Source organism: Dermacentor albipictus, chromosome 4, assembly GCF_038994185.2.
Source record: "Dermacentor albipictus isolate Rhodes 1998 colony chromosome 4, USDA_Dalb.pri_finalv2, whole genome shotgun sequence".
In the NCBI taxonomy this organism is placed as follows: Eukaryota; Metazoa; Arthropoda; class Arachnida; order Ixodida; family Ixodidae; genus Dermacentor; species Dermacentor albipictus.
The window spans coordinates 167,453,713-167,478,069 of NC_091824.1; the positions used below are offsets into that span (position 1 = coordinate 167,453,713).

Genomic DNA, 24,357 nt, shown 5'->3' on the forward strand with positions numbered 1-24,357 from the left:
GAGCACGTGCACCTCGTCTGCATGGATGGCCTCTCAGGCATTCGACGTGTGAGAGAAAGTCCGCGTTGCTAGTACTTTGGTATTTCCAGCATATATAAGGTGTAAAGACGGACGATCCCAATTCTAGCATTGGTGGCCGACCGCTTCTCAGGCAAACGAAAACCACGTGCATGCAGCGACGAGACACACATCTTTTACGCGGGGAACCTCCGCTGACTGAAATATTCTGCTCACTATAGAAGTCTTCGCATCAGCGACAAAGCAAAAGAAACAGCATGAAAGTTTACTGCCCGGCGCGTTTACGTCACTCCTGATGGAAATGAAGAATGAAAAGAAGAAAAAGGAGAGCATTCATCCAGGGTGGAAAATAGATGCCGCATTATAATTTGTCTCCGCTCCTTTCAGTATACAGTGCGAGCGCTTATGACGCCACAGAAGCTCCTAAAGTTCATTGCACCTTCATTACTGCAATAAAGAGGGCACAGAAAAGTACGCGCAGTAATTACCAGCGTTCATTCGTCAATTCTCCAAGCTATATTCCTCACAAATTTCCTGTAGAGCTCCAGAGAGGTATTTTGCAGGCTTGACGTTTTTTTACCCACTGGAGTAAAATACAAATAAGTCTAAAGTGGCAAATAAGATAAACGCCCAGCAGAAATGTAGTGTAGATATTCTTGCTGCGATTAGTAAACCACTCTTGTCGCCGTCTTGGCCATGACTATGTGCGGTGCCATACAAGTCGAAGAGGATGTCCCAACTAGCGTTAGCCAAGCTGTAGAAAGAAAGAAAGATTTAATAAACCTGGTGCAAGATACGGTCTTAAGACATACGGTATTCGGTCGTCAGTCCTTTGGCTAACGTTAGCTGCGACACACGGTACAGTGGCAACAGCAGCATTGCTAATAGCAAAACCAACAGCCACCATATCAAAGCAAGACAAATACGTGTGAAACTAAAGCTTTGGAACTTGGTAGAGTTCAGAAATGGCGTAGCATTCAATTTCTTTGTAAATCTTGTAGAGAAACGTTGCTACATCCATAGAAGTGAGGGCCATAAGAGTCAAGCTAAACTCGTTGTTTATACCTAACAAATGACGTTGGTAATGATTTCGCCACGGTGGAGTATTATACTGTGACGTGCTTTACAACTCTCTCAATCCGTAAGACATAAAACCTAACTTCCTTACATTTTTCAGTTCACAGGAACTAGAGAGAGAGAGAGAGAGAGAGAGAGAGAGAGAGAGAAAAGAAAGCGTTGCTCCACAAGTCCGGTCCGAGAGCAGACAAGTATTCACGGATGCATAAGCGATGTTACTTAGAGTCCTCGGTTGTTTTGTTCACGGCCACCTGCAGTTGAAAAAAAGCCCCTTTTATTTCGCTACGTATCTGCATGAGACCCGAAAGGAGTTCCTAAGTCGCCTAATCCCATTTCAAGTTAGTTTTCATCACATGCTAACACGCTACGAACGCGAAAAATCAATCTTCTTTAAATGTCACCGTTGCATTCTGAAAGGAGCATCGCGTACTCGGACAAAGTAACTATCTGTCCATCTTAGAAAGAAATTAGGCGTTCAGACATGGGCCAAAGAGTAGGGACAACACCAAAGTCTTTCTCATCCCTACCAACTAGCTCAATGCTAGCATTCTATCACTTCATGCGTGTTGCAGTAAAGACTACTTTCCTTTGCCTAAACGCCTTGGTGAGCCTATAACATGGTGTGGCGAGTATTCATGGTGATGCGGTTGCGTGAATTTTCATGTTATCTCGCAGTTTTCGAAACGCACTACACATGCAAACGCGTCAATTTCAATGTTAGAAGCACTACAAAACAGAACCGCCAGATTCGTTTCATCCAACTACACTGTAAAAAGAAAGCTGTTAATTTAAAGAAAATTTACGGACATTTTCTGTACCGTAAAATAAATCCCTGTGAATGCTCTGGGACAGAGATCTGTTAAACTAAGAAATAGAAACTTTCTGTTCTTCTTGATCTCCAGCCTATAAATAGCATCTAAAGTAAAATATAACCATAATATATTATTGTAAGGGCATAGAGAACTGTAAAATAAAGCTTTACATTTTTTTCTTTTATTACACGACATTTTTTGCCTATACCACGCATGACACGCTGTTTGCGGTACTGCTTTGATGTCCCGTGCCATAAACAAGATGGCAGCTATTCAAGTGAACTCATGTCGACACTGCTCCATTTCTTCTTTCGCCAATCGCAAGAGGTGAGTGGTTTTCATTACTGCAAACAGTGCACGGCGTATTTTTTTACCCAATATTTCCCGCGTGTTCATGACATAGAACAGGACTACAATGCAGCTCACAACGAAAAAAAATTGGAGGACGCTTAAGCTTCGCCTTTAAGAGTGGAACGCGATAGCATTCAAAGATCCCTGACTGCTTCTCACACTTCCCGGCAACTGGAGCGTATGTAACCGTGATGTTTACCTGGAAACATTTGCCGCGAAAGCAGTGCACGATGGCGAGCTTTGTGGTGGAACCTCGGCTTCTTGCGTGGGCCGCGATGCGGCGGAGGCGAGCGCCAGCTGGAGTTGCAAGGAAGCGGGTGCGCTGCTCCGTGGACCCCAAGTGCCCCAAGTGCAAGACAGCCATCGCTCCGGCGCGCGCCAAATGGCAGAAGCCGCGGCCGGTCTGTGAACGCCGCGGTCGGTTTGTGTGTGTCAAGGGGTTTGTTTATAAGTTTCCGCGTAACAGAATTATGTCTTTTATGCGAAGCATACTAGCCGCACAACCACGCTCTTCCTTGCTGCGCCGCGCGCGGCCGCGTAGCTACCATATGATGTCATAACAGCTGCAAAAGCGGAGGCTCAACTCGTGCGCTCGCTTGCGGCCGCGTAGCTACATAGCCGGGTCTCAGCTCATGCGCTCGCCTGCATGAGTTGTTTCTTCGTCTAGCCGAACCAAATATAGCCAAGCAACAGCAGTTCACCAGGCTAACCAGTGGTTCAACAACTAAAATAAAGGCTAGTATGCTTCGCATCCTGGGCTTAACCTTAGCTAAGCCACAGCCATTTTTTTTATAGTCAAATTACAATCAGAGAGCTATCATGTCTGCAGATTGTGTGTGCGTAGTTTACGATTTTTCTACGTATTTTAGCGTGAGAAATTTAATTAGTTCACTCGATTTCTGGCATCATATGGAAGGCCTGGGTATACGTGGTTTGAAAATCTTGTTGTCAACACGACACGCGACGCGGGACGTCGGATGTGCTGCGAAGCGGGCTCCTTAACGCTGTCGCGTACAAACTCAGGCGGGCCGCGACAAAACTTAGCAACTACGTGTTCCGACATGTCCGTGTCGTTGCGAATGTGCGATTTGGGTATTAATTTTGCCTTTCGTTCTTTTGTTATAGCACGAGTAAGCTCTAGCCAGTGGGCTTGAGAAATGCATTATCGTCTTTTCTTGCATTTCAGAAGGTACCTGTTTTTGCTGTGGCTGCGAGAAAGAAAGAAAGATAAAAAAAGCACGCGTGAGTTCTCAACAAGGCTCACTCAGCGACGTTAGCTCTTAGCTACGATCAAATGTATAGTTTATTGAGGTGACCGGAAAGTTCTGCTTTTTTTTCTGTTGTGTACTTCTTTATTTGCTTTGATGCTGGCATATGAACCCACCGCGTATGAGGGCGCATGACTCCAGTATTGATTTTGTGGCTTCGTTAGCTGCGGTTCAAGTGTTTTAGTGCGTCACCGTAGGGGAATAATTTTTCCTGGTCACTAACTACGTCGTTTAATTTTCAAGATAGTTAGCGGGAACACTGGACTGCGTGGATTTGTCTACTATCTGCTTATTTTAAAAGCACAGCGCAGAAGGTTCCAGTACCCGAGCCATAAGCGCTGACTACGGGCGTGCCCCGGAGGGCCCGAGGGCCCTCCGGAGTTTTACGGGCGATGCCGATGCCCCTGGGCGATGCCGAAGCCGCTTTACTTCTGCAAATCCTGACAATAGGAGGACACGCGCATTGAAGCACCAGCGGCGGCTGCCTCATCCGTATTTTCTCACTTCAACATTGTTTTAAATTTCCACTGTAAGCACCGTGTACATATACAATATATTTAAATATACACACAGGACAAAGTTTATTACATTTTTGAAAAAAGATGGATGTAGCCATGTGAAAAATTATTCCTAAAGGTATGGATAACCTATGTCTAGAGAACGAATATGTTACTGTGTGTTCGCGACGCTTCAAATTGCTTTGCGTGCTTTTTGGACCATGAAAACCTATAGAATTCAGTGAACCCTTCGGCAGAGTCATTTATCAATGGCGTGTAAAATGCACGTGAATGCGGTGTGTCTCAGTATTGCTTCTCTTTCCAGTATGCAATGCTAATGACTCATGAAAGAAAAAAGCATTTCTAATGCTTTACAACCTCTATTAGGGATGGAAACATCGTCAGCTGCATGCAAAGGTAATAAATATATGCAGGGTGTCCAAATTAACTATCCCGCATCATGATTTAAAAAGAGAGCAATGCGTTACTCCAAGAAAACCTAGTGCATATTGTTTACAGTACAGTGGAGTGGTTGCCAGTAATTTCTTGTTACTGAGGTTTAATTCGGTAATTGTCATTCATTATCTAACTCGAGACTTACTATCCTAATTATCAAAGTGTCAATGATGCTTTTCAAGGCACAGCCAAGGGACATTTAAATGCGCTATTTTCAGTGACGTACTTATTGCGTACTAATTTTTTTCCGACTGATAAACCCCGCGAAATATGGGGAATACCACGCGACTGCGCTCCCACCCGGATAATAAAGAAGCGCCCTCGAACAGGCTCCTTTTGAGTTACCCAGAACGAAATAAAGGAAATAAAGAGAAATATCGTGATCGAGATAGTTCCTTATCTGCCGCTCCCCGGACGTAGTAACAGGTTGCGTTTGACGTTAGTTAGAAACAAGCTGTGATAGCTGTTGTCTTAGCGTATAGATAAAGTGCAAAGCGAACTGATAACGTCAGTGCAAAGGTTTAAAGGTGCGTTTTTTTCGTCCCGGTCATCATGCCTTTCTCTACTGAGCAGAAGGTAGACGTGATCTTTTCCTTGGGATCTGCAAATGGCAACGAGAGCTGGGTCGCAAATACGTATTGACACAATGATGTGGGGCTACCGCACCACGGGACGGCGCACGCAAAGGTCGGTGCCATGAAAGACGATGAAGCGCGTAAGCTGCACGCTCTTTTTCTGGCCCGCTATTAAAGAGAAGCGTCTATTTTGCAAGACTCCGTCTTCAATCTACGTTACATTTTTTCTGGTGGAGGTGCGGGGTAACTCATATTGCTGAGACGATGCAATTTCCAATGTGGCAATGTCAGCAACATCAATGTTTTCGCGAAGAAATGCGATTGTCGTTCCTCGCGGCACATGCCGATACTTGTTGCTAAAGCTTGTTAGCAAAACGACTGAACATTTGTTTAGCACCTGAAGAAGCCCTCTGGCTATGCGAATGTGGCGCTCAAGAATCAGGGAGAGGTTTGCCTCAGCAATTCCTTCGGCGTCGTCCTCCCTGTCGCATCGGACAAGGGTAAGCACGCTGCTCTTGCGTGGCAACGTGACGTGATCGTCAGCTACGCGAAGCGCGATGTCACGGTCATTGCCATTGCTGTTCGCTATGGCTTGCGTAGTAGCGAAGCTGACTCTAGACTCTTGCAGGTGGATGATGGCACCGTTCACCTGAAGAAAATCCATGCCGAGTATAAGGTCCTTTGAACATTCAGGAAGAATGACAAAGTCGCCGATGTACGTGAAGCCCCGAATGTTGACTCGTGCCGTGCACCGGCCCATTGGAGTTATGAGGTGCCCTCCTGCAGTACGAATCGGAGTTCCGGTCCATTGCGTCGAAACTTTGTTCAGTATGCGCGAGAGATTCTGTCTCATAACAGACGTGTCCGCACGCGTGTCGATTAATGCCGTGACTTCGTGGACATCTATGGTAACTGGTACGTCGCAAGATACTGACACCGAACTGCACTGCTTTCTCTGCGTCTCAATTACCTCATATCGCGGCCGTCGTAGTGGAGGATCTTCAGCGTTCGCAACGTCAGCGACCTCATCTCCGCAGGTCGCTGGACTCAGTTTTCACGGGAGGCAGGGCTGGGGGAGCGACGCCTTGTTGCGCTCGGCGTGGAGAGGGGCTGGAAGACCTGTTTCGGGCGGGTGGATGGTGACCGGGGGTCACGGAATCGTGGGGCAAACGAGGTCCTGGCGTTCGCGAAGTAGGCTTCAATCTCCAGGTGGCGTTCACTATTGCGCGGGCACGGCGCATTCAGTAAAAATCCACGGAGCCCAGCTCGGCGGTAAGGACACGCTGTAGAGGTGATCGGCTTCACTGCAATGAAAAACACGGGCCTCCGGTCTACAGTGCGCCACGCGTCACTCGCGGGATGGTCGGGTTTCAGCCATCAGTGGCGTGCGGCTAGGCCTGAAGTCGCCAGTTGCTTGTTCAACGGCGCCCACACCATGAAAGTCCGGGACATCGCTCACATCGTGAAAAATTAGCGACAACGAACTTCGCCCAGCTTCCGCATACGACATGCGAGGCTGTGGCTGCCGTACCTCGTGCTATGGTGTCTCGCTTCGCTCTGGGACTTGGACTGCCTGTCTGATTTCTTCCCGGACGACTTCAGCCAGAGCGAGTCGCGGTACCGGTGCCGGAGCCACCTGAAGCTTTTGGAGCTCTTCTCGAACAACGAGCCTAATGAGCTCCCGCAAGGCGTCGGTATTGTCCAAGGGTATAGCGAGAAGGTCACGCGATAGGTTCGGCATGTCGTGGTGGTACTTCCTTGTTTGCTGTTGCAGTGCTCCGCATGCTTATATTTAATTCCATTATGACGTTATGCGGCGTGGCAACTCAAACGAGAAACAAAAATCGTCGCACTTAAAGGAGATCCATGCCATGCATGCCTTGCAGCTTCCAATGCTCAGGGATAAACAAGAATATAATTTTGTTAATTTTTTCCGCACGTGAGCGTGGTATGGCTGCGTGAAAAGTCAGAACAGTGATTCACATCGGCCGTTCAAGCTGGAATGCTTTAACGTTCGGTACGTGTGCTGGAGTGACACATGATACCTCCTATATATAGCGCTGCGCGGTAAACCATTTAATTGGCTGAATTTATTTTTAAAGCGAAGCTTTCTTCCGAAGTTCGAGGTACTTTTTCGTAGTAGCTGGCCTTTTAGGCGGAACGTGTTTAGATGGATGGTGGCGCCATCTGGGAACGGTGCAACGAAGAAGTAATTTACGAGTTTGCTGTTCCAAGCATAGAGTTTCATACAAAAATTACTAGAGGGAACTGTGGAGGTAGTGTTTGTAAGGTCCCTAGATAAAAAAAAAAGTGTTGAGCTGCATGCAGGGCAATTCAGCCGCATGGGAATGATGGTTAGTTTACGAATTCGCCTAAGCTTCGTACTTTCGGCTTCAAACGGCTTTGTTACTTTGCAAACTGCTCAATTTCAACAACGAACGACGTTATAGATAACGAAAAAATCCGAGGACACCTAAGCACTTCTTATGAGTTGTGAATGCGAAAGCATTAATGACTAACCGAACGCCGCTGAACGGTCCTTCGAGTTATGAACTCCTCCCGGGCAAGCGGGCGCGTTGAGACGCTTGGCGCGTTTTAATTTGGCCTTACCGAGACGCAGTTAGAACGCACGCGAGAGCTTGCGCATGCAAGGAACGCCCGGATAACACAGGTTTCCAGGAGCGAGGGCGAGGGTGACGTGGGGCGATATCCCCTCCCCTCACGCAACACCTGGCGCGCTAATGAGGCAGCAGGGGAGGTATTCTGCAAGAGTCCACCTAGTGGACATGTCCATTTCGTCTGCTGCTGAAGTGCTGATTGGCTGCGGCACCCTGCTGCTGTGGACGCGCAGCCCAGCCAATCAGAACTTAACAGCAGACGAAATGGACGTGTCCACTAGCTGGACTCTTACAGAATACCGCCCCAGGTGTCCCCTTTCAACCGCTTTGCTCCGTGGAGGCGTGCTCGTGAAGTGGCGTCGCAACCAACGGGAATTTGCCTGCCGTTTCGCTGCTACAGACGACAGACGCCGGCTACTTTGCTCAATGAGTGATTTGACACGTTCGCATCGATAAACATTATTAGGATTACCTGACGGCACTATTAGAACACAGGACTGCTACCACACAAGCCTGATATTGAAACCATTACGCCACAGACGCATGCGCCGCCAGGCGGCATCGAACACCCCTTCTTCTGGGCAAGCCAGCGCGCTTCGATACCCCAGATGCGCTAGAAGAAACAGACGCATCAGAAGCGTCAACAGTGGAACACGACACTACGGACCCTACTGATGTTTAAACAAAACACACACACACACACACACACACACACACACACACACACACACACACACACACACACACACACACACACACACACACACACACACACACACACACATATATATATATATATATATATATATATATATATATATATATATATTGCATGTTAATATGCGTATATATTATCCGGCCTATCTGTAATTCACTGCAAATAAAATCATTTATTCGTAACACATGCTGCACTTTATTTCTAATAGTTGTACCTTCTAATAGTTGTTACTTTCTAATAGTTGTTAACCACACTTCATACACACACACACGTGGTTCATGAGCCAATAACAAATAATGCTTCTCTTTACGTGAATCTCAGCTGCACTTGAGTCAGCCTATTTATCTGTAAGCTCCATGTAATTTAGAGCAATTCTTAAGAGAGCAGGCTTATTTTTGTTATTTCTAACGATGCCAATTTTCTCTTTCTTTTTTTTTGGCCGTTTCTGACTGCTCGGCTGTACCGTTTTGCCCTTCCCCAGCCGGTGTAAGGCAGTATGTTCGTTTGCCGATTAATGACGTCCTTTCCTATGCAAATTGCCTCCTTCATAGAATATCCTAGAATATCGCCGTTTAATTTTTGTAACATGTTTCCTCATCCTTATCGCTCTTTTCGCTTGCCCCAATCAATTTTTATGCGACAATATATAAATTGAGCAGCCTTGACAAACATATACTGAAGCTAGCAGACGTGCCTCTACCCACTGACGACGTATCGATAGCGATCTAAAGTAATATTACTTGTATGAATTGCAATATATTCAGGCCGCTTCATATTTCAGGGTAGACATGCTGCTGTACGCACGATGCCACCATTTCTTCGTTTTTCCATTCGTTGATCGAAACCACGCTAAAGCTAGGTGCACACTCGACGACGGAGTGGTTTGGGGGACCCGCAAGCAAAACGGATGTGCGGAACATGCAAAAGACATCGCGAGATTATATGAGCCACTTGGTCTTTCTTCGCACTTCCCGTAGGGTGCTAAACAAGCACTTCATTCTTGTAACGTGTCAAACTAAACTACAGACGCTCATTTCTTTTGTTGTATACCACCCGCCGTGCTGGTACAGTGACTTTGGTGTTGCGCTGCTTAGCCCGATGTCGCGGCATCAAATCCCGGCCACGGCGGACACATCTCGACGTGAGTTAAGTGCGAGAACGCCCGTGTACCATTAAGTGGCCGCATGTTAAAAAAACCACAGGGGGTCAAAATTAATCCAGAGTCCCTCACTACGGCGTGCCTCATAATCATATGGCTTCGGCACGTAAAACGTACGAACTTAATTATTCTTGCATGTTTTTTGGTCTATGCACAGGTGGACGTGTCCAATCCTTTCTTTCAAAAAGCAAGCAGGAGATAGCATTTATCTTCATCGGTGTAGATTCCATCGCAAGCGACTCAGTCATGCTTTCTGCGAAGCTCTGAAGCGCTGAAGAAGGCGAACAACAAACTGTGGTAAAAAAAGAAAAGATAAATGGAAGTATCAAGCAATGCACACAAATTGGGGCTTCTCATGAACTTTATGCAGCTGTTCAGTTATCAGTTACAACAGCCTCACATTGGACACCTTCAGTCATCTCGAGCCCTCTAACTAAGACTGAATGATGGCGGCCCAAACTGTGCGAGAAGGTACGGCTGAGGGCCCCGACGTTTTTATATGTTGATTCATCCTGTCACAGGTCAGGAGCACAACTATCAGCCTGGAAACCGGACCATTCCACAGGCCGTAAAATGTGGTCAAGAGAGTTTCCAGCTATGCCGGAAGGCCTAGTAAGCTTTCTCCTAAACATTGTACTACTTCCAAACTGCACGCGCTCACATTAGTATAGTATACGACAGACAAAAGACGAAAACACAGCACCGTTTTGTAGAAGTGCTAAAAGCTCATAAGAGGTACTTTTGTGAAACCACGAGTCCTTCCTCAAGAAACAGTGCTGAAAAACGATGTAGTCAGTCAGTGTTTTGCGTGTTGCAATCTGCTCGAAGCCAGACGGCGATACGCAGTTCGCCTCTGGACCAGGTGGATAGTCTGCATATGCAACAGGCAAAGAAGAAGAAAATAATAAAGGACAAGATTACGCCTATGAAGAGCGGACCCCTATGCTCTAACAATTCCCACTCTACTCCGTTCACGCCCGACAAGTACACGGCCTCCGCCTTGTTCAGGTGTGTGTCGAAAGAGAGCGAACTGTGCATGTGTTCCTTCAACGCCAGTGACCGTGAACTCGCGGATGCATGACGCCTCCTCTCCCTTTGCCTCCTCAGACCGCTCATCTGCTGCCGTCGGCAGCAGTGGCCAACAACCGGTGATGTCCGGCGGCCTTCTAGCCGTCCCCCTTACAGCAGCCCACGTTGCTTTGGCGCAACCTGTTCTGCGTCGCTAAAAAAGAAAAACAGTCTGCGGGCGGTAATGCGCATTCTAATACGACGCGAAAGTTAGCGCATGGGGACTACCTACGTGGTTGTGGGCTGCCGGTGCAGCGGCGGTCCGTCGGTTTTTCCCTCCCTGCCTGCGATGCATACTACCGTGCTGCCTCTCATACACTCGTTTCCTTGACCAGGAGTGAGAGATAGAGCGAGAAGGCTATTCGAAGCAGTGAAGGTTCCCTTGCACCTAGAGCGACGCTACGAAACAAAGCGCATGCCTCCTGCGGAACCGGTCCCAAGTGTAGCATAGATGGAGCCAATTTGGTCCTTGAACCGGAAAGGCTGACCAAGCTGCGGGCTGCTACGCCTGCGAGAACGCTCACGAGTTCTCAACGAAGCTCCGCGAACAGATCGCACACGTGAATTCGTCCTTCGCTCGCGATGTGTGCAGTGAAAGTGTGACGTCACCCTTGTTGACGCTGTTTGCTGGCTAACTCGGAGGAATACCTCAGAGACTCTGAGCGGAGAGCTTAGCGTCTGCCGGCCTCTCTCCCTCTTCCTCGTGCAAGGAGGCGCTTTCCTTCGGCGTTGTAGGTGTCAAATAGAGTCAGTAGTACTGGCACCACAGGCCAACGGTGTTCGCTCTGTGGCTGCGTCGTTAACGGTCATAGCCTTTGGCTTTTGCTTTTGTTTTCGTGCGTGCGGGTGAGCCAGGAACGAACAGACGAAAACATGGATTCTGGACCAGTGCTTCTCAACATGTCGAGGCTGGGAAACGAGCTTTCGTCAAACTGCTATGACAACCTGGCGTTAGATCTGCAAAACAAGGCGACCACCCTTGATGGAACGCGTAAGTTGAATGCGACCGTTCACTCTGCCCCGAATTAATGCAATTATATTGAACGGAATGAGGTGCGACACTGTTCGTGCGGACGCCGATCATTTCTGTTCCTGCTTTGCTAGTTGCTCCAATTATTGTTGCTTTTAAAACGAAGCTATCAAAGTATATCATTTAATGAATGCTTCACTTATACATTTATTCCGACATGTGCAATGGATTGGTTTTCGGGTACATAAACTATAATGTGCTTCAGACATGACACACAGGCAAATTATTAACCCAGCGTCAGGTAAAATAACCATATTTCAAATAAATTATCGTGCTTTGACCTAAACAAAACAAATCCGGTTATTATGGAAGAAGCATAGAGAAACAAAGTGAAACAAGGCTTTTCCTTGGCGTGATTGAGCATAAGGAACTTTATAAAACAGGTTATCTATAGTGACCAAGGCTACAGCATAAAATTGTCGTGATTTTTGAGGTAATTTTTTTCTTGCAATTAATGATAGCAGTCATAGAACTTACAAGCTCTCGACTCGCTATTATTGCGGTAAATCAGTCTTGATTTGGTTGGAATTGTTTGGGTTGATACACTCTACATTTATATGTACTCTGCATTGAAATATAGAGCTGTCCGCCGCAATAATATCGATACCTTTATGAAGTCTTTTTGAGCTTACCACTGCATTTATAAAGTTCTCAAAAAGCAGTTTTTATGCGAAGCATATTACTAGAGCTCAACCCAGCTCCTCAGGCGCGGCGGTGTCGCCTTCAATACCACGTGACACCGTGACGTCACGACAGAGGAGAAACGGGGCTCCAACTCGCGCCGTCGCTCGCGGCGTCGCGGCGGTATATAAGCAGCTGCGCTTGCCTCTGCTAGACACTCACGAGGTGAGATGCCTCCTGGAGACAGAGCTGCTCGTTGGAATGAGAAGCGAAGGTTGCGGCGTGCTACAGAGACTGTTTCTAGGTGGCTTTGCTACGGCGCAGCGACTGCGCGCCCCGCATCGGACGCGGTGAGCGTCGAGCAACGCAGCGTTCGGCGCGACAACGAAATGTGCGCCTGAGCAAGCGCCGCACGCCTGAGCCGACGCCGACGACACCGGCTTTTCTGCGACACGAGCTCCTTAACGCTGTCGCGTTAAAATAAAGGCTAGTATGCTTCGCATCCTGGGCTTAACCTTAGCTAAGCCACAGCCTTTTTTTTTTCTTTCCGTATAGGAGCATTGCGCATCTCTATTTCGTACCTTGTTCCTTTGTACGGCGAAGATGACAAATATCTGTAATGTTCGAACTCAGCCATAAATTGCTGTAATTATTTTCATCGGTCGATGAGCAGTGAACCACTGTCTCAGGCGTGTTTAGACCATTCCATTCTTTTTTTTTCATTCTTTTATTTCAGCATTCATCTTTGAAAGCACAAATGCTAGGAGAGGAGCAAAAAAGCCGCTATTTCAGTGGCTTCACAAAGGCCCCCGCCACTCGAATAACAGCGCGAGAAGACAAGGACCAGAAGGCGACACACACACGCGTTGTCTGTATGAGTCCCCTTCTTGTCCTTGTCTTCTCGCGCTGCTATTAGTTCTCTATGAATCAGAACAAACTATCCCACCGACAAGCCTTAAAAAATTTAAATCACTCGCACTGGGGTGAGCTGGAAAGCTGGTGATGGGTCGAGGTTCTTGCCAAACTGTCACGTACGAAAAAAACAACAACAGATGAGCTTTTAAAAAATGATTTAGAGCAGTCAGGAGGCTATAGTAAAGCGAGCGTTAGTTTGACACGTAGTTCAGTTTACGTAATTAACGTAGCAGTACATTCTCGAGCACCGAGTGCTTAGCCAAGCCTGTCATCGGGCCGTGCACTGGGGCATCTTTAAAACATCCCTCGAGTTCTCGGTATTGAGTAGGACATTGATTGACACTCGCCTGAACCACTATAGAAGCTCCACCACCGTTCTGTCACAAGTGAAGTGGCTTAGACACTTTTCATAAAGGATGCACCAGCACGATGACACGCTAGACAAAGCGTTAAAGTGGACTTACGGGCATGCGAGCTTTCTAAGCTGCGTGTAGAATGTGGAAAAGAAATAAAAGTGCGTGTGCGTTGACCGAGCCTAAAAAAAGAAAGTCCGAATCGGGGTGAAGGAAAACCTGATCGTTAAAGCCGAGTGTCCTCTAAAGCGATAGCTTGCACGCAGTAACAGGCTTTCAGTGAAAAGTAATTGCCTTTCCCACAACGGATACCATAAGCACGTCGTTACATGCGATGGAAAGTGGTGGTGGAGGTGGTGGTAGCGAGTTGTAGCAACAGGCGGGTTTAGCCTGGCGATCAAGGCCGCCGATTGCTACGCCCGAGCGTCTCTTGAAGTATCACTGCTGTGTTTCCCCACACGTCCATCAGAACAGCCTCTCTTAAGAATGCGATAAAAAGACGGGAAGTTTCTTAGTGGGCTACAACTATTAGACTATGCCCCAGAGAAATTGTGTGTGGAGAGCATCAGGGGAAGATATTGTAAAAAGAAAGAGAGAGAAAAAAACGTAACTTGCGGCGGTGGTGAGCTGAATAATACACAGGACAAATGTGTTGACGGCAGGAGAATTATGAACAGCGAAACAGACAATTATTGCTGTAGCTAAAGCCTGCTAATCACAATAAGTGCGGCTGTCAAGGTCAGAATGAATGGACGCTTTGATGCCTCACATCTTACAAAAACAAGCGTTATCAAGGATATTGCGCGCCAGACTCGGAGTCAGCTAAGCGCTAAAGCCATTTTCACGCTCTGAAGAAAAAAAATATAATAATAATAATATTTGGGGTTTTACGTGCCAAAACCACTTTCTGATTATGAGGCACGCCGTAGTGGAGGACTCCGGAAATTTTGACCACCTGGGGTTCTGTAACGAGCACCTAAATCTAAGCACACGGGTGTTTTCGCATTAAGAATATATATATATATATATATATATATATATATATATATATATATATATATATATATATATATATATATATATATATATATATATATATCATAGGAGGAGCCTCCTATGATTGAGGAAGAGAAATTATGCGGATCCCACGCACTGGGGGAATCGATGTAAACGAAGCATTCTGTGCTGTTCACATTGATTGATGATAATTAGCGTTAATGGTGACGGCGAATGTTTAATTTCTTCAACGTTTAGTCGAACACGAGAGTGGTAAGTTGATGCTAACCCTTAACTTGAGTGCACCACTGCTTTTTGTCTGCGTAGCATACAGAACACACAAGGTAACGTGTTTGCTTGAGGTGTTGTTGTACGCCATACTTCATAACCTCTGAAAGGGTTGAGCATGTTCATTGCCTCGCATGACACATCCCATCGTGGCAGAAGTATTACACTTGGATTGGATTATGGGGCTCTACGTGCCAAAATTACAATCGCATTATGAGGACCGCCGTAGTGGCGGACTCCGAATTAATTTTGACACCGTGGTGTTATTTACCGTGTCTCTAAATTCAAGTGCGCGGGCGTTGTTTTATTTCGCCCTCCTCGAAATGCGGCTGCCGCGGTCGGGATTAAACCCACGACCTCGAGCGATGCCATAGCAGCAAAGCTACCGCGGCGGGCGAAGGAGAGTTGATTTGACGCGTGACCGCTTCCGTAGTGTCGCCTGGACCCTACAGTTTAATGCGGCTCTGCTTCTGCACGCCCTGCGTCAATTGAACGCTAAACAAATTTGCATGGTGTTTGTGTTTCACAACTAGCAGAAACGTACCGTACCTTACCTTGAACTTCAAGTTGTCCCATTTGCTCGCAAGCATTTAGTGGCTGCGTGCCTTCTACTCATTCTCTGCCTCCTCTATCCACCTCCCCTCTACCATTCTATATAATATCCTCTGGACAGTTACACGTAAGTAGAAAGGTAAGCACTGCATTTTTTGCAATGCTTTTGCAGCTGATCACGGGTAATTGTATACAGCTGTCAAAAGGCTAATGTCGCGATGCTCAGGGAGCTACAAAGAGCATTGTCCACATTCGACGCCGTGCAAAGGTCCAAACGAGCTTCTCGCGCCGCCTTTCGTCTCTGCCGCACTCCTGTCAGGTATACACACGCTCTGAACCCCCCCACCGACGCGGGGTGGCAAGTAGCAGCAGCAGTGTGAAAATCGAAGGATAAGGCAGAGAAAGCTTCGCTTTAAGAACTTCCACTTGATTCCACTTTGACATAGAACGTTGTGTTAAGAATGCTTTTAGCGAATAATAAACGAGTGTCGATTGGAGTTCCGAAGACCATAAAACTGTGAATAAAGTGGCAGCGATGAATATGTTGACGCCCGAGTAGTCGTGAAGCAGTGGTCTCTTTAAGTGGCGTATATGTGCGGGAAAGTGTTAGAAGAAAAGAGAAAGAGTAAAGTTTGATGAAAACTGGTCCAGCAGTTTCCCTTCGGGCGAGACTTGGGAGAAGGAAGGCAAGAAAAATATTTAAATAAAAGAAATGAGAATAAACTATCACGAAATCTCACTATTACCCCATATTACCAGATGCCATCTAGGGAATGCCAGAGAAAGAAGAGCTTTCCCATTGTAGGGTACCCATTACCGCGAGCGTTGCGCCGAACGAATACTCTGGTCGTCCTAGTGAAATACCTATGCTTAATTTTTTCCTCTCAAGCTTTTAAAGGCTGCCAGAGAGTTGCCATATTGGTTAGACTTTTCTATGAGAACGTGTTCTGAGGCAGCCTGTCCTATCCTTATAAGATTACTGCTCTTGAAATTACTGCTCCTATAAATAATGTTTTTGTGTGCTATAACTCTCAATCTATAGTTATCTGACTGCGTAGTTTGCTGCAGAAGCTTTGCTTTTTTAGTCACATCTAACCACCAAACCCATCCTTGTGTTTCACCACCTGACGTTCAATTTCCTCATTGTCAATAGCGGATTTGGAATACTTGCTAGTTTGTTTCCTTTGCTGTGAATGCAAGACAAGTCGGAATGAAACGAAAACTGTATAAACGCAGTAGAGCAGCGCTGATACCTAATTGCTTAATATAGCGACCAGGTATCTTGCCATATCGGGCCGGTAATCATGTTTTAGACCTAAAAATCTGCGTCTGTGAATGACTCACGCAAACTTCACGCAGAAAAGTGAACGTGGAATGGTGAATAAGTGGTACAGTTTGTTTTTTTCGAGTTCACAGTTTCATTTCGGCTGGCGTTCAATATGTAGGTATGATAGGCATGATTCTATTCTGGTAGGCAAGATTCAATCTGCGATGTGTCTACAGAAAAAATGCTGCTTTATGCGACATACTGCAGTTGGAGCAGTGCTGCCGATCCAGACTGAAGTGAACGGAAATGGCCGCCCGAACGGGTTCAGAAACTTCGAGAGTATCGACCTTGCCTGGAAGAACCTTACCTACAAGGTCAAGTGCGGCAAAAGTGCGTATATTTCAACTAATGTTCCCAAACGTGGGATTATTGCAGAGGGAATGGAGGAGTTCGACATTCGGTGGAAAAGAGAATAAGAGTCAGTCAGTCTCAAGGTAAAAAAATTTAAAAAAGGTGTGATTTAAATGTTGAATGAGTCCTTACATTCTATGTGGTGCAAAGTATGGGACATAATGCTGAATGTTACTAAAACAAAATACACCTAATTCACTATCAAAATAACACCATCCTGACCCCGAGATAATTAATACAGGAAGTTCTGTTTGCTTGAGTACCATTTAATGAGCAAGTAGTTATTTCGGGTTGACTATCGCAAACAAGCTAATTTGGGAACACCATATTACTGAAATTGGATTCCAGAGCCATTTTCACTCGAGCACATTTTTTTTTCAAATGGCACGTGGACTCCTGCAAAGCTACGTTGATATCAGAATAATGAAAGGACAGTTGAATAAATTAAAAGGCCTCCGAAAACGGCAACTTATCACTAAAGATGCCGAATTTAGTTATCGTTTTTCCGGTAACTCTCAATCCCCGCTTAATGAAGCCACATATGACCATAACGTATGACCACACACATCGTTGCACACGACTGCGTCATTTATAGATCAATAGTTAACAGTGCAGACAAAATTACATTAAATGAGTCCTTACATTCTATTCATAAGTGGTACAAGGTATGGGGCGGGGCATAAGGCTGAATGTTGATCAACAAAATACATCATTTACTAAATAAAAGTACCCTCTTGATTTTACGTACATGTTAGACGATACATCAGCAACGAGAACTTCCTGTATAAAGTATCTCGGGGTAACTATCACAAATAATTTAAATTGGAAACCCCATATTACTGAAGTTCGTGCCACAGCCCAAGGTAAATTGTCACTACTGAAAAAGAAACTGCATGGAGCAACAACTCCTGTCACATTGAAAGCCTCCTGAAAGCCTCACCTTACAATACGGTGATATAATTTGGGGCCCGTATCATAAATACTTAACTGAGAAATTACAACAAATACAACGATTCGCAGTCCGCTCAAGGTGGCTATTCAAGGTGGACCAGCGTTGGTCAGTTAGTTATGAAAGGAAAGCTCAGTTGAAACCGCTCGCTATCGCCGAGTTGTATCCAGGTTGAAATTACCTCTGAGCTCTGTCATGGCCACTTGAAAATATCTCCGCTCAAGGCAGTTACGGCGCGCGGGTATCAGCAAAATGGTCAAACAAACCACAAGTCACATTAACTCTGATAAGTATTCCTTATTTCCAGCCGTAATAGCCTATTGGAACAAGCGACAAGATGTAGTCGTCTCCTTTTCTTAGGTTGAATCTTTTGTTCATGTTATTGCAGAGATCAAATTCGGTATGTAACGAGATCATATTGCATTACTGTACGAGAGACAATTTGTATATGTATCCGAAATCTAATTTTTCCATAATATTGTTGTCTTCCAGGTATACTTGTTCTTCACTGCTGCTTGGGCCGAACTACGGCCTGCAGTATGTATAAGAAAAAAAAGATAAAAATAAAAAAAGTATATTGGCAAGATGTTTCCATTGGCAACGGTATAGTTGGAAATATGGACTCGCCTCGTGAAAGATTCACGCCCTAAAGAGACATATGCAGCATTAATGCACGCCAGTACTCAAGCAGTCCACGACCGTCGTTATATAATGACAGGGAGCTTTTGGGGGTTTCGCTCCAAAGAAGAGTTCTCGAGACTGCTGTGCATGTCAGCGAATGGCTGAAATGACTATGCGTTTAAAGGTCGTGAGAGCAGACGTATCAAAAGCAACCATAAACCGAATGTTATAGCGGCAGTAGATGCTTTTATCAGAGTAATTTGCTTTCGCCCAGTTGCTCATTTTAAACGCCCCAGCCACGCATTCATTCAAAATTGTGCTAAATGTTGTGGTGGTTTCGATGTTTTTGTTAACAGCACAGCTGTGTTGATGAAGTTGTGTTACCTGAATTACGTCCTTGCTGATCAAGGCAGTGAGAGCCTCCAAGACAGCTCGCAACGTCATGACCAGTGCAAGTAAAAAAAAAAGTTTTCATCGCGAGTGTAGCCCTAGAGAACATGACAAATGGTGCGCGTGCACACACACACACATACACACACACACACTTGCATATATATATATATATATATATATATATATATATATATATATATATATATATATATATAGAGAGAGAGAGAGAGAGAGAGAGAGAGAGAGAGAGATAGTATCTGCAAAAGTACTGCAGGCCTGTAAAGTGTCCATGTAGGCGGAGTATCAAGGAGGAAAAATATAAGGCAATTACAATGAAAATAGACAATAAAGACTGGTATAGTTATACAATGCTAAACAAGCAAACAAATATGCTATGAAAACGGGAAACAAACAATGAGCCTTCAGAAGCATTCTGTGTAAATGATAAACAAACACTGCGGCTCGATACAAACGCTCTTTCAGAGTAAAAGTTGAGAGTTATTTAGCGCAATATGGTCAGTTCTACGGAGTGTTGTTAAGGGTAAAGTGTTCTATTGCATATTGTTTATGTTTAAACTACTACTAAAGCGCTTGTTTTTATGCAGTGTAGAACACATATTTCATTCAGTTAAAAATGGCGAGTCAGAGACCAAAGTGTCTAAGCAGAGAAATCGGAGAGCTTCGCAGAAGCAGACGGGCATCAAGTATCCCATCTGAAAGTTGTAACCGGCCGTCGGTTGTCACGGCTGACTTCAACACTGCTTAACGGCTGCAGCATGCTATAATGTCGGGAAGACTGAAAGAAGAGCACGTGCCTTGTAGTCCGTGTGTAACTGATTTGATTTTCTTGCTGCTCATTTCAGCCAGTAGAAACCTGGTACAAAACATGAGCGGCGAAGTGCGTTCTGGTACACTGACAGCAGTCATGGGCCCTTCCGGTGCTGGCAAGACGACATTGCTCAACTTGCTTACGGGTTTCTAGTGAGTACGGTCATTCCTTTCGCCAAAATGACCTGCTTATTTTCTTGTAATTATTAAAGGTGTTGGTGTTACTATTCCCATTTCTTCAATAGGCCCACAAGATTAAGATTTGTAATACCAGATGGAAATTGTCACGTATTGTTGGATCTGGAGGGCAATCCCAATTGCTGTCCCCCAGATATTTTGGACCTTGCCGTTGGGGGCGGGAGTTGACCGAGGTTGAGGAGGACTTTGAGATGAAAACAGGAGGTTTATTTAGATTATTTACAGTGAGAGTACAAAGAAATTAACAGTCATAAAGTCATTACGGGCCGGCAGCAACTCGGACGCTGCGGCCCGTGGCAAGAAGCTCGAAAGAGATGAATGAAAAATCCTCTCTTGCTGCTCCCGGTTTCTGGCTTTTAACCCCTTCGGTGTCTCGAAGTCACTTCACGTTCGGCCAGTCGGCGAGCCCGCTCAGGTGGCGTCATTTTCGGCCGATGGTAGGCGCCCGTGCGAATGTAAGTCACACCCGGCGCAGAGGGTCGCTCCTTGGGCTCCAATTGTCCGAGGGATTACCTGTCTGCGGTATTGCCTTCCTGGTCTGCAACTGCCGTCACAAAGGCGGACGGGGGGGGGGGATTGCTCCCACGGCTTCACGGTGCATTACAGCCGTCGTTGCCTCGCGGCTTGCAAGCGCCGTCACAAAAATTGGAGGACGCTTAAGCTTCGCCTTCAAGAGTGGGACGCGACAGCGTTCCCGTCGACCCGCCAAGGGGTATAAGACAATGCGCTACGGCACAGCGATCACTTACGATGCGCCCCGCATCGGACTTAGCGCCCACCTATCACGCGGTGAGCGTTGAGCAACGCAGCGTTCGGCGCGGCAACGAAACGTGCGCCTGAGCGAACGGAACGAACCAAAGAACTCGGTGTCTCGGAGGGGAAGCGATCTACGCCAGCCAAACGTCGTGATCGGCACGGGCAGAGAGATAGATAGTAATCTAAAGAAAGGAACGGCGCTTGATTCTGCAACCGGAAGCACGGCGAAGCGTCGTCAGGAGAGAGGGAGTCGGGACCGCGATGCGTCTGGCAGCGGTCCCAATGCGCGCGCGGCGTGCCTCTTGTCGGGGCAGCGCCGTACATTGAGAGGAGGGGGTCTTCTGTGTTCGCCGCAAGATGGCTCTGCGTGTGCGGAAAGCGCAGAAGAAATGCAGCGGAAACGCACTTCGCAACTCGTGTAATTGCGACTTCTGTACGTTACATGTTCATAATTACCGATATACACCGCAGTATAACTTTCCACGGCTCGTTTCGAAGGCAACACCGCATTCACTAGAGGCGCATTTGTACCGCTTGGAAGCATCGAACTCGTGGCTGAGTGGTAGCGTCTCCGTCTCACACTCCGGAGACCCTGGTTCGATTCCCACCTGGCCAATCTTGAAAGTTGCTTTTTATTTATGAAGCGCCTGCCGTGATTTATCGCTCACGGTCAACGCCGCGGACGCCGACGCCGACACCCGACACCGACGCCGACGACACCGGCTTTTCTGCGACACGAGCTCCTTAACGCTATCGCGTTAATAGGCAGATGGGGGAGACGGGTTGTCTTCGAGCGACCTTTCAGAGCTGCAAAGCAGCTGGGCTCAGGACCCACGTTACCTGGAACAGTGCCAGGCTCCCGCTACACTTTCGGGAAGGGTCAAGCCGTGAATAGCTCCACATGCGGCGCACGAGGTGGGGGACGCCAACTTGTTTGGACGTGCCGCGCCTCGGGAACGTGGTAGATGTGCTTCTGCGCTCCTTAATTAGATGTGACGCGCTTCGATGTGGTCTGGTGAACTCGAACGAGGCTCAGGAAAAGGCCCCGTATCTAACAGTATAGAAGACTGGAGACGAGTGACGGTGCAGTTGAGGTCTATTTCGCGCGTCAGTGCACATTTACAATGTATTACATACGCGCCCTCGACAACAGTTCTAAGTTCCTTTCTGGCGCCTCATAAAAACATTCACATCCACCTACAGGGGCACTTTGATATTTATCACCCCAAAACCTTATATGATGTAAGTGTTAATATCCGGGCTGGTGAGGGGAGATGACATTTTATTTTTGTTGCAGTTTAGCATGTCGTGTGTTTTTCGTTGCTAAAGGTGACAGGTACTAGTTGGGGTCGAGAGCAAGGTTATTAGTCAGGGGTAGAGATATGAACTGAATCCGCTGAAATTTCTGTGGATGTAGACTGGCTAGATGGCATTAGCTCTCATTAGTTAGAACGGTGAGTTTCATCGAGACTATTTAGAGTAAATGAATCTGGCGAAACCTTTTTTTTATCTGTTCAACTTTGGAAATTCTGTCGTCAGTGTACGTGTCGCAGACTACGCGATGTGCATTGAATCATTCGTCTAGTACATTGCAGGGCAGCTTAATAATTTAGTGGAAGGAGGGAAGCTGTGCAATTTATGTTTTAGAAAACAGTTTGCGAAATGCCGCTGTGAAACTTTTTGTAATGTTTACACTTCAGGCAAGTTATTAGTGATAGCAACTCTCACCTATATGTTGGAGGTTCCTCTAAATCTGAAGAACCGTGAGTGCAAGTGTTAAAAATGGCATTGTTTTTGCGTTTTACATGGATCGTGCTGCCAGCTGCATGAAGCAATAAAGAGAAGCACCCACGGAGCTCAATTTTTGCACACTTTGCCATTCTCAGTGAGCTTCCTCGGTAGACGTATAAAGAGATCTCGCTACCGACTACGCATGTTCCGCGGTTGCTAACAGACTGCCCTACTGCTGCAGTATATAAAGCTCCAAAGCCACGTGGAGCCATTCTCAGCCAAAGCAATTAGCCAATGTAGTAGCCGCCAATTATGCTGACCCACTCTTTTCGTTCTGTTGCATGGTTTGGGCGCTTTCTTGCGCCTTGCTTGTACTAGACTCGCAAAGCGGCTCATGTGGAGCGGTTTGTATAAGAATAGGCGTCACCATTCCTAACAGCAAACAAAATGACAGCTGAAGTGCTAGCCATTGCAACAAAGACTTATGTGGTTGCAGAACTGCAACCATTTAAATTCTGCATATTCCAGCACTCTGCACCTTTGTCGTCCGTCCTTTTACGTTGTTTCAACACGTACAGCTCTTGGCGCTATACAGGGACTAGCCGAATTGTTTTTCTCTCCCTTACCGCGTATTGGAAGGCGCGTCAGAGACGCTTTCGCAAACCGCTTATAGCGAGGTTTCCTTCTTTCCGTATTGTTTTTACTCAGACTTTCCCGCCTTCGGCGTAGCCACTTACTCATGGTCTGCGTCCCACAGAAAGTACTCGGTTTTCTTAGCGCTGCCCGTGACCTAGCACCGCGCAAGGTCACCGAATTTTCTTCCGGCCAACAGCACGTGACATGCACTACGTGAAGAGCAGCTGCTCGTCGTTGCACAGAGTTTTTAACATTCCTTGCTGACATATTGACAATATTAATGCTACTTAAAGAGGAACACAGCGCTATACAGTGTCATCGCGCGCCAGTAATGCAATGCAATGCTTCATCCAGCATGAGGTGCAGTAAATGCTCCATGCTCCATTTCCTTCGAGGATTTCCTGCAGTAAATGAGTTTGTATAAACTTAGCGGTTTTAGCGGTTGTTTATTGTTTGATAGCATACTATCCGAACAACGGTACCGATTTGCCTGCTGAATTCATTGCAAAAGTCGCCTTTCGACAGATTCTTTAGCAAACAAAAATGTTTTCGAGACCACACCAGAATCACTTTAATCAAGCTTGCAAAACACAAGAAGACTTGCAACCTTGTTTTATAATGTTTAGTGTCTTTTTATTTCTTTTTCATTCTCCGAACTCCCTTTAGGGTAGGGCAGAAAACCGGACATTTCTCTTGGTTGAGCGAACTATTCTCTGCCTTTGATTCACTTCTATCTATCTATCTATCTATCTATCTATCTATCTATCTATCTATCTATCTATCTATCTATCTATCTATCTATCTATCTATCTATCTATCTATCTATCTGTCTGTCTGTCTGTCTGTCTGTCTGTCTGTCTGTCCGTCTGTCCGTCTGTCCGTCTGTCTGTCTGTCTGTCTGTCTGTCTGTCTGTCTGTCTGTCTGTCTGTCTGTCTGTCTGTCTGTCTGTCTGTCTGTCTGTCTGTCTGTCTGTCTGTCTGTCTGTCCGTCTGTCTGTCTGTCTGTCTGTCTGTCTGTCTGTCTGTCTGTCTGTCTGTCTGTCTGTCCGTCCGTCCGTCCGTCCGTCCGTCCGTCCGTCCGTCTGTCTGTCTGTCTGTCTGTCTGTCTGTCTGTCTGTCTGTCTGTCTGTCTGTCTGTCTGTCTGTCCGTCTGTCCGTCTGTCCGTCCGTCCGTCCGTCCGTCCGTCCGTCCGTC

At 46.4% G+C, this 24,357-nt stretch overlaps 1 protein-coding gene across 1 annotated transcript in view; it reads left to right on the top strand.

Annotated features, from left to right (window-relative positions):
• Positions 1-11,157: 11,157 nt before the first annotated feature.
• LOC135910051 (ATP-binding cassette sub-family G member 1-like) overlaps positions 11,158-24,357 on the top strand; it is a 34,909-nt gene continuing 21,709 nt past the window's right edge. Inside the window, exons 1-3 of the mRNA XM_065442008.1 lie at positions 11,158-11,608; positions 16,907-17,029; positions 19,877-19,994. Of these exons, the coding sequence (XP_065298080.1) occupies positions 11,491-11,608; positions 16,907-17,029; positions 19,877-19,994 (359 nt within the window). The 5' untranslated portion in view covers positions 11,158-11,490. The remainder of the gene's footprint in view (positions 11,609-16,906; positions 17,030-19,876; positions 19,995-24,357) is intronic.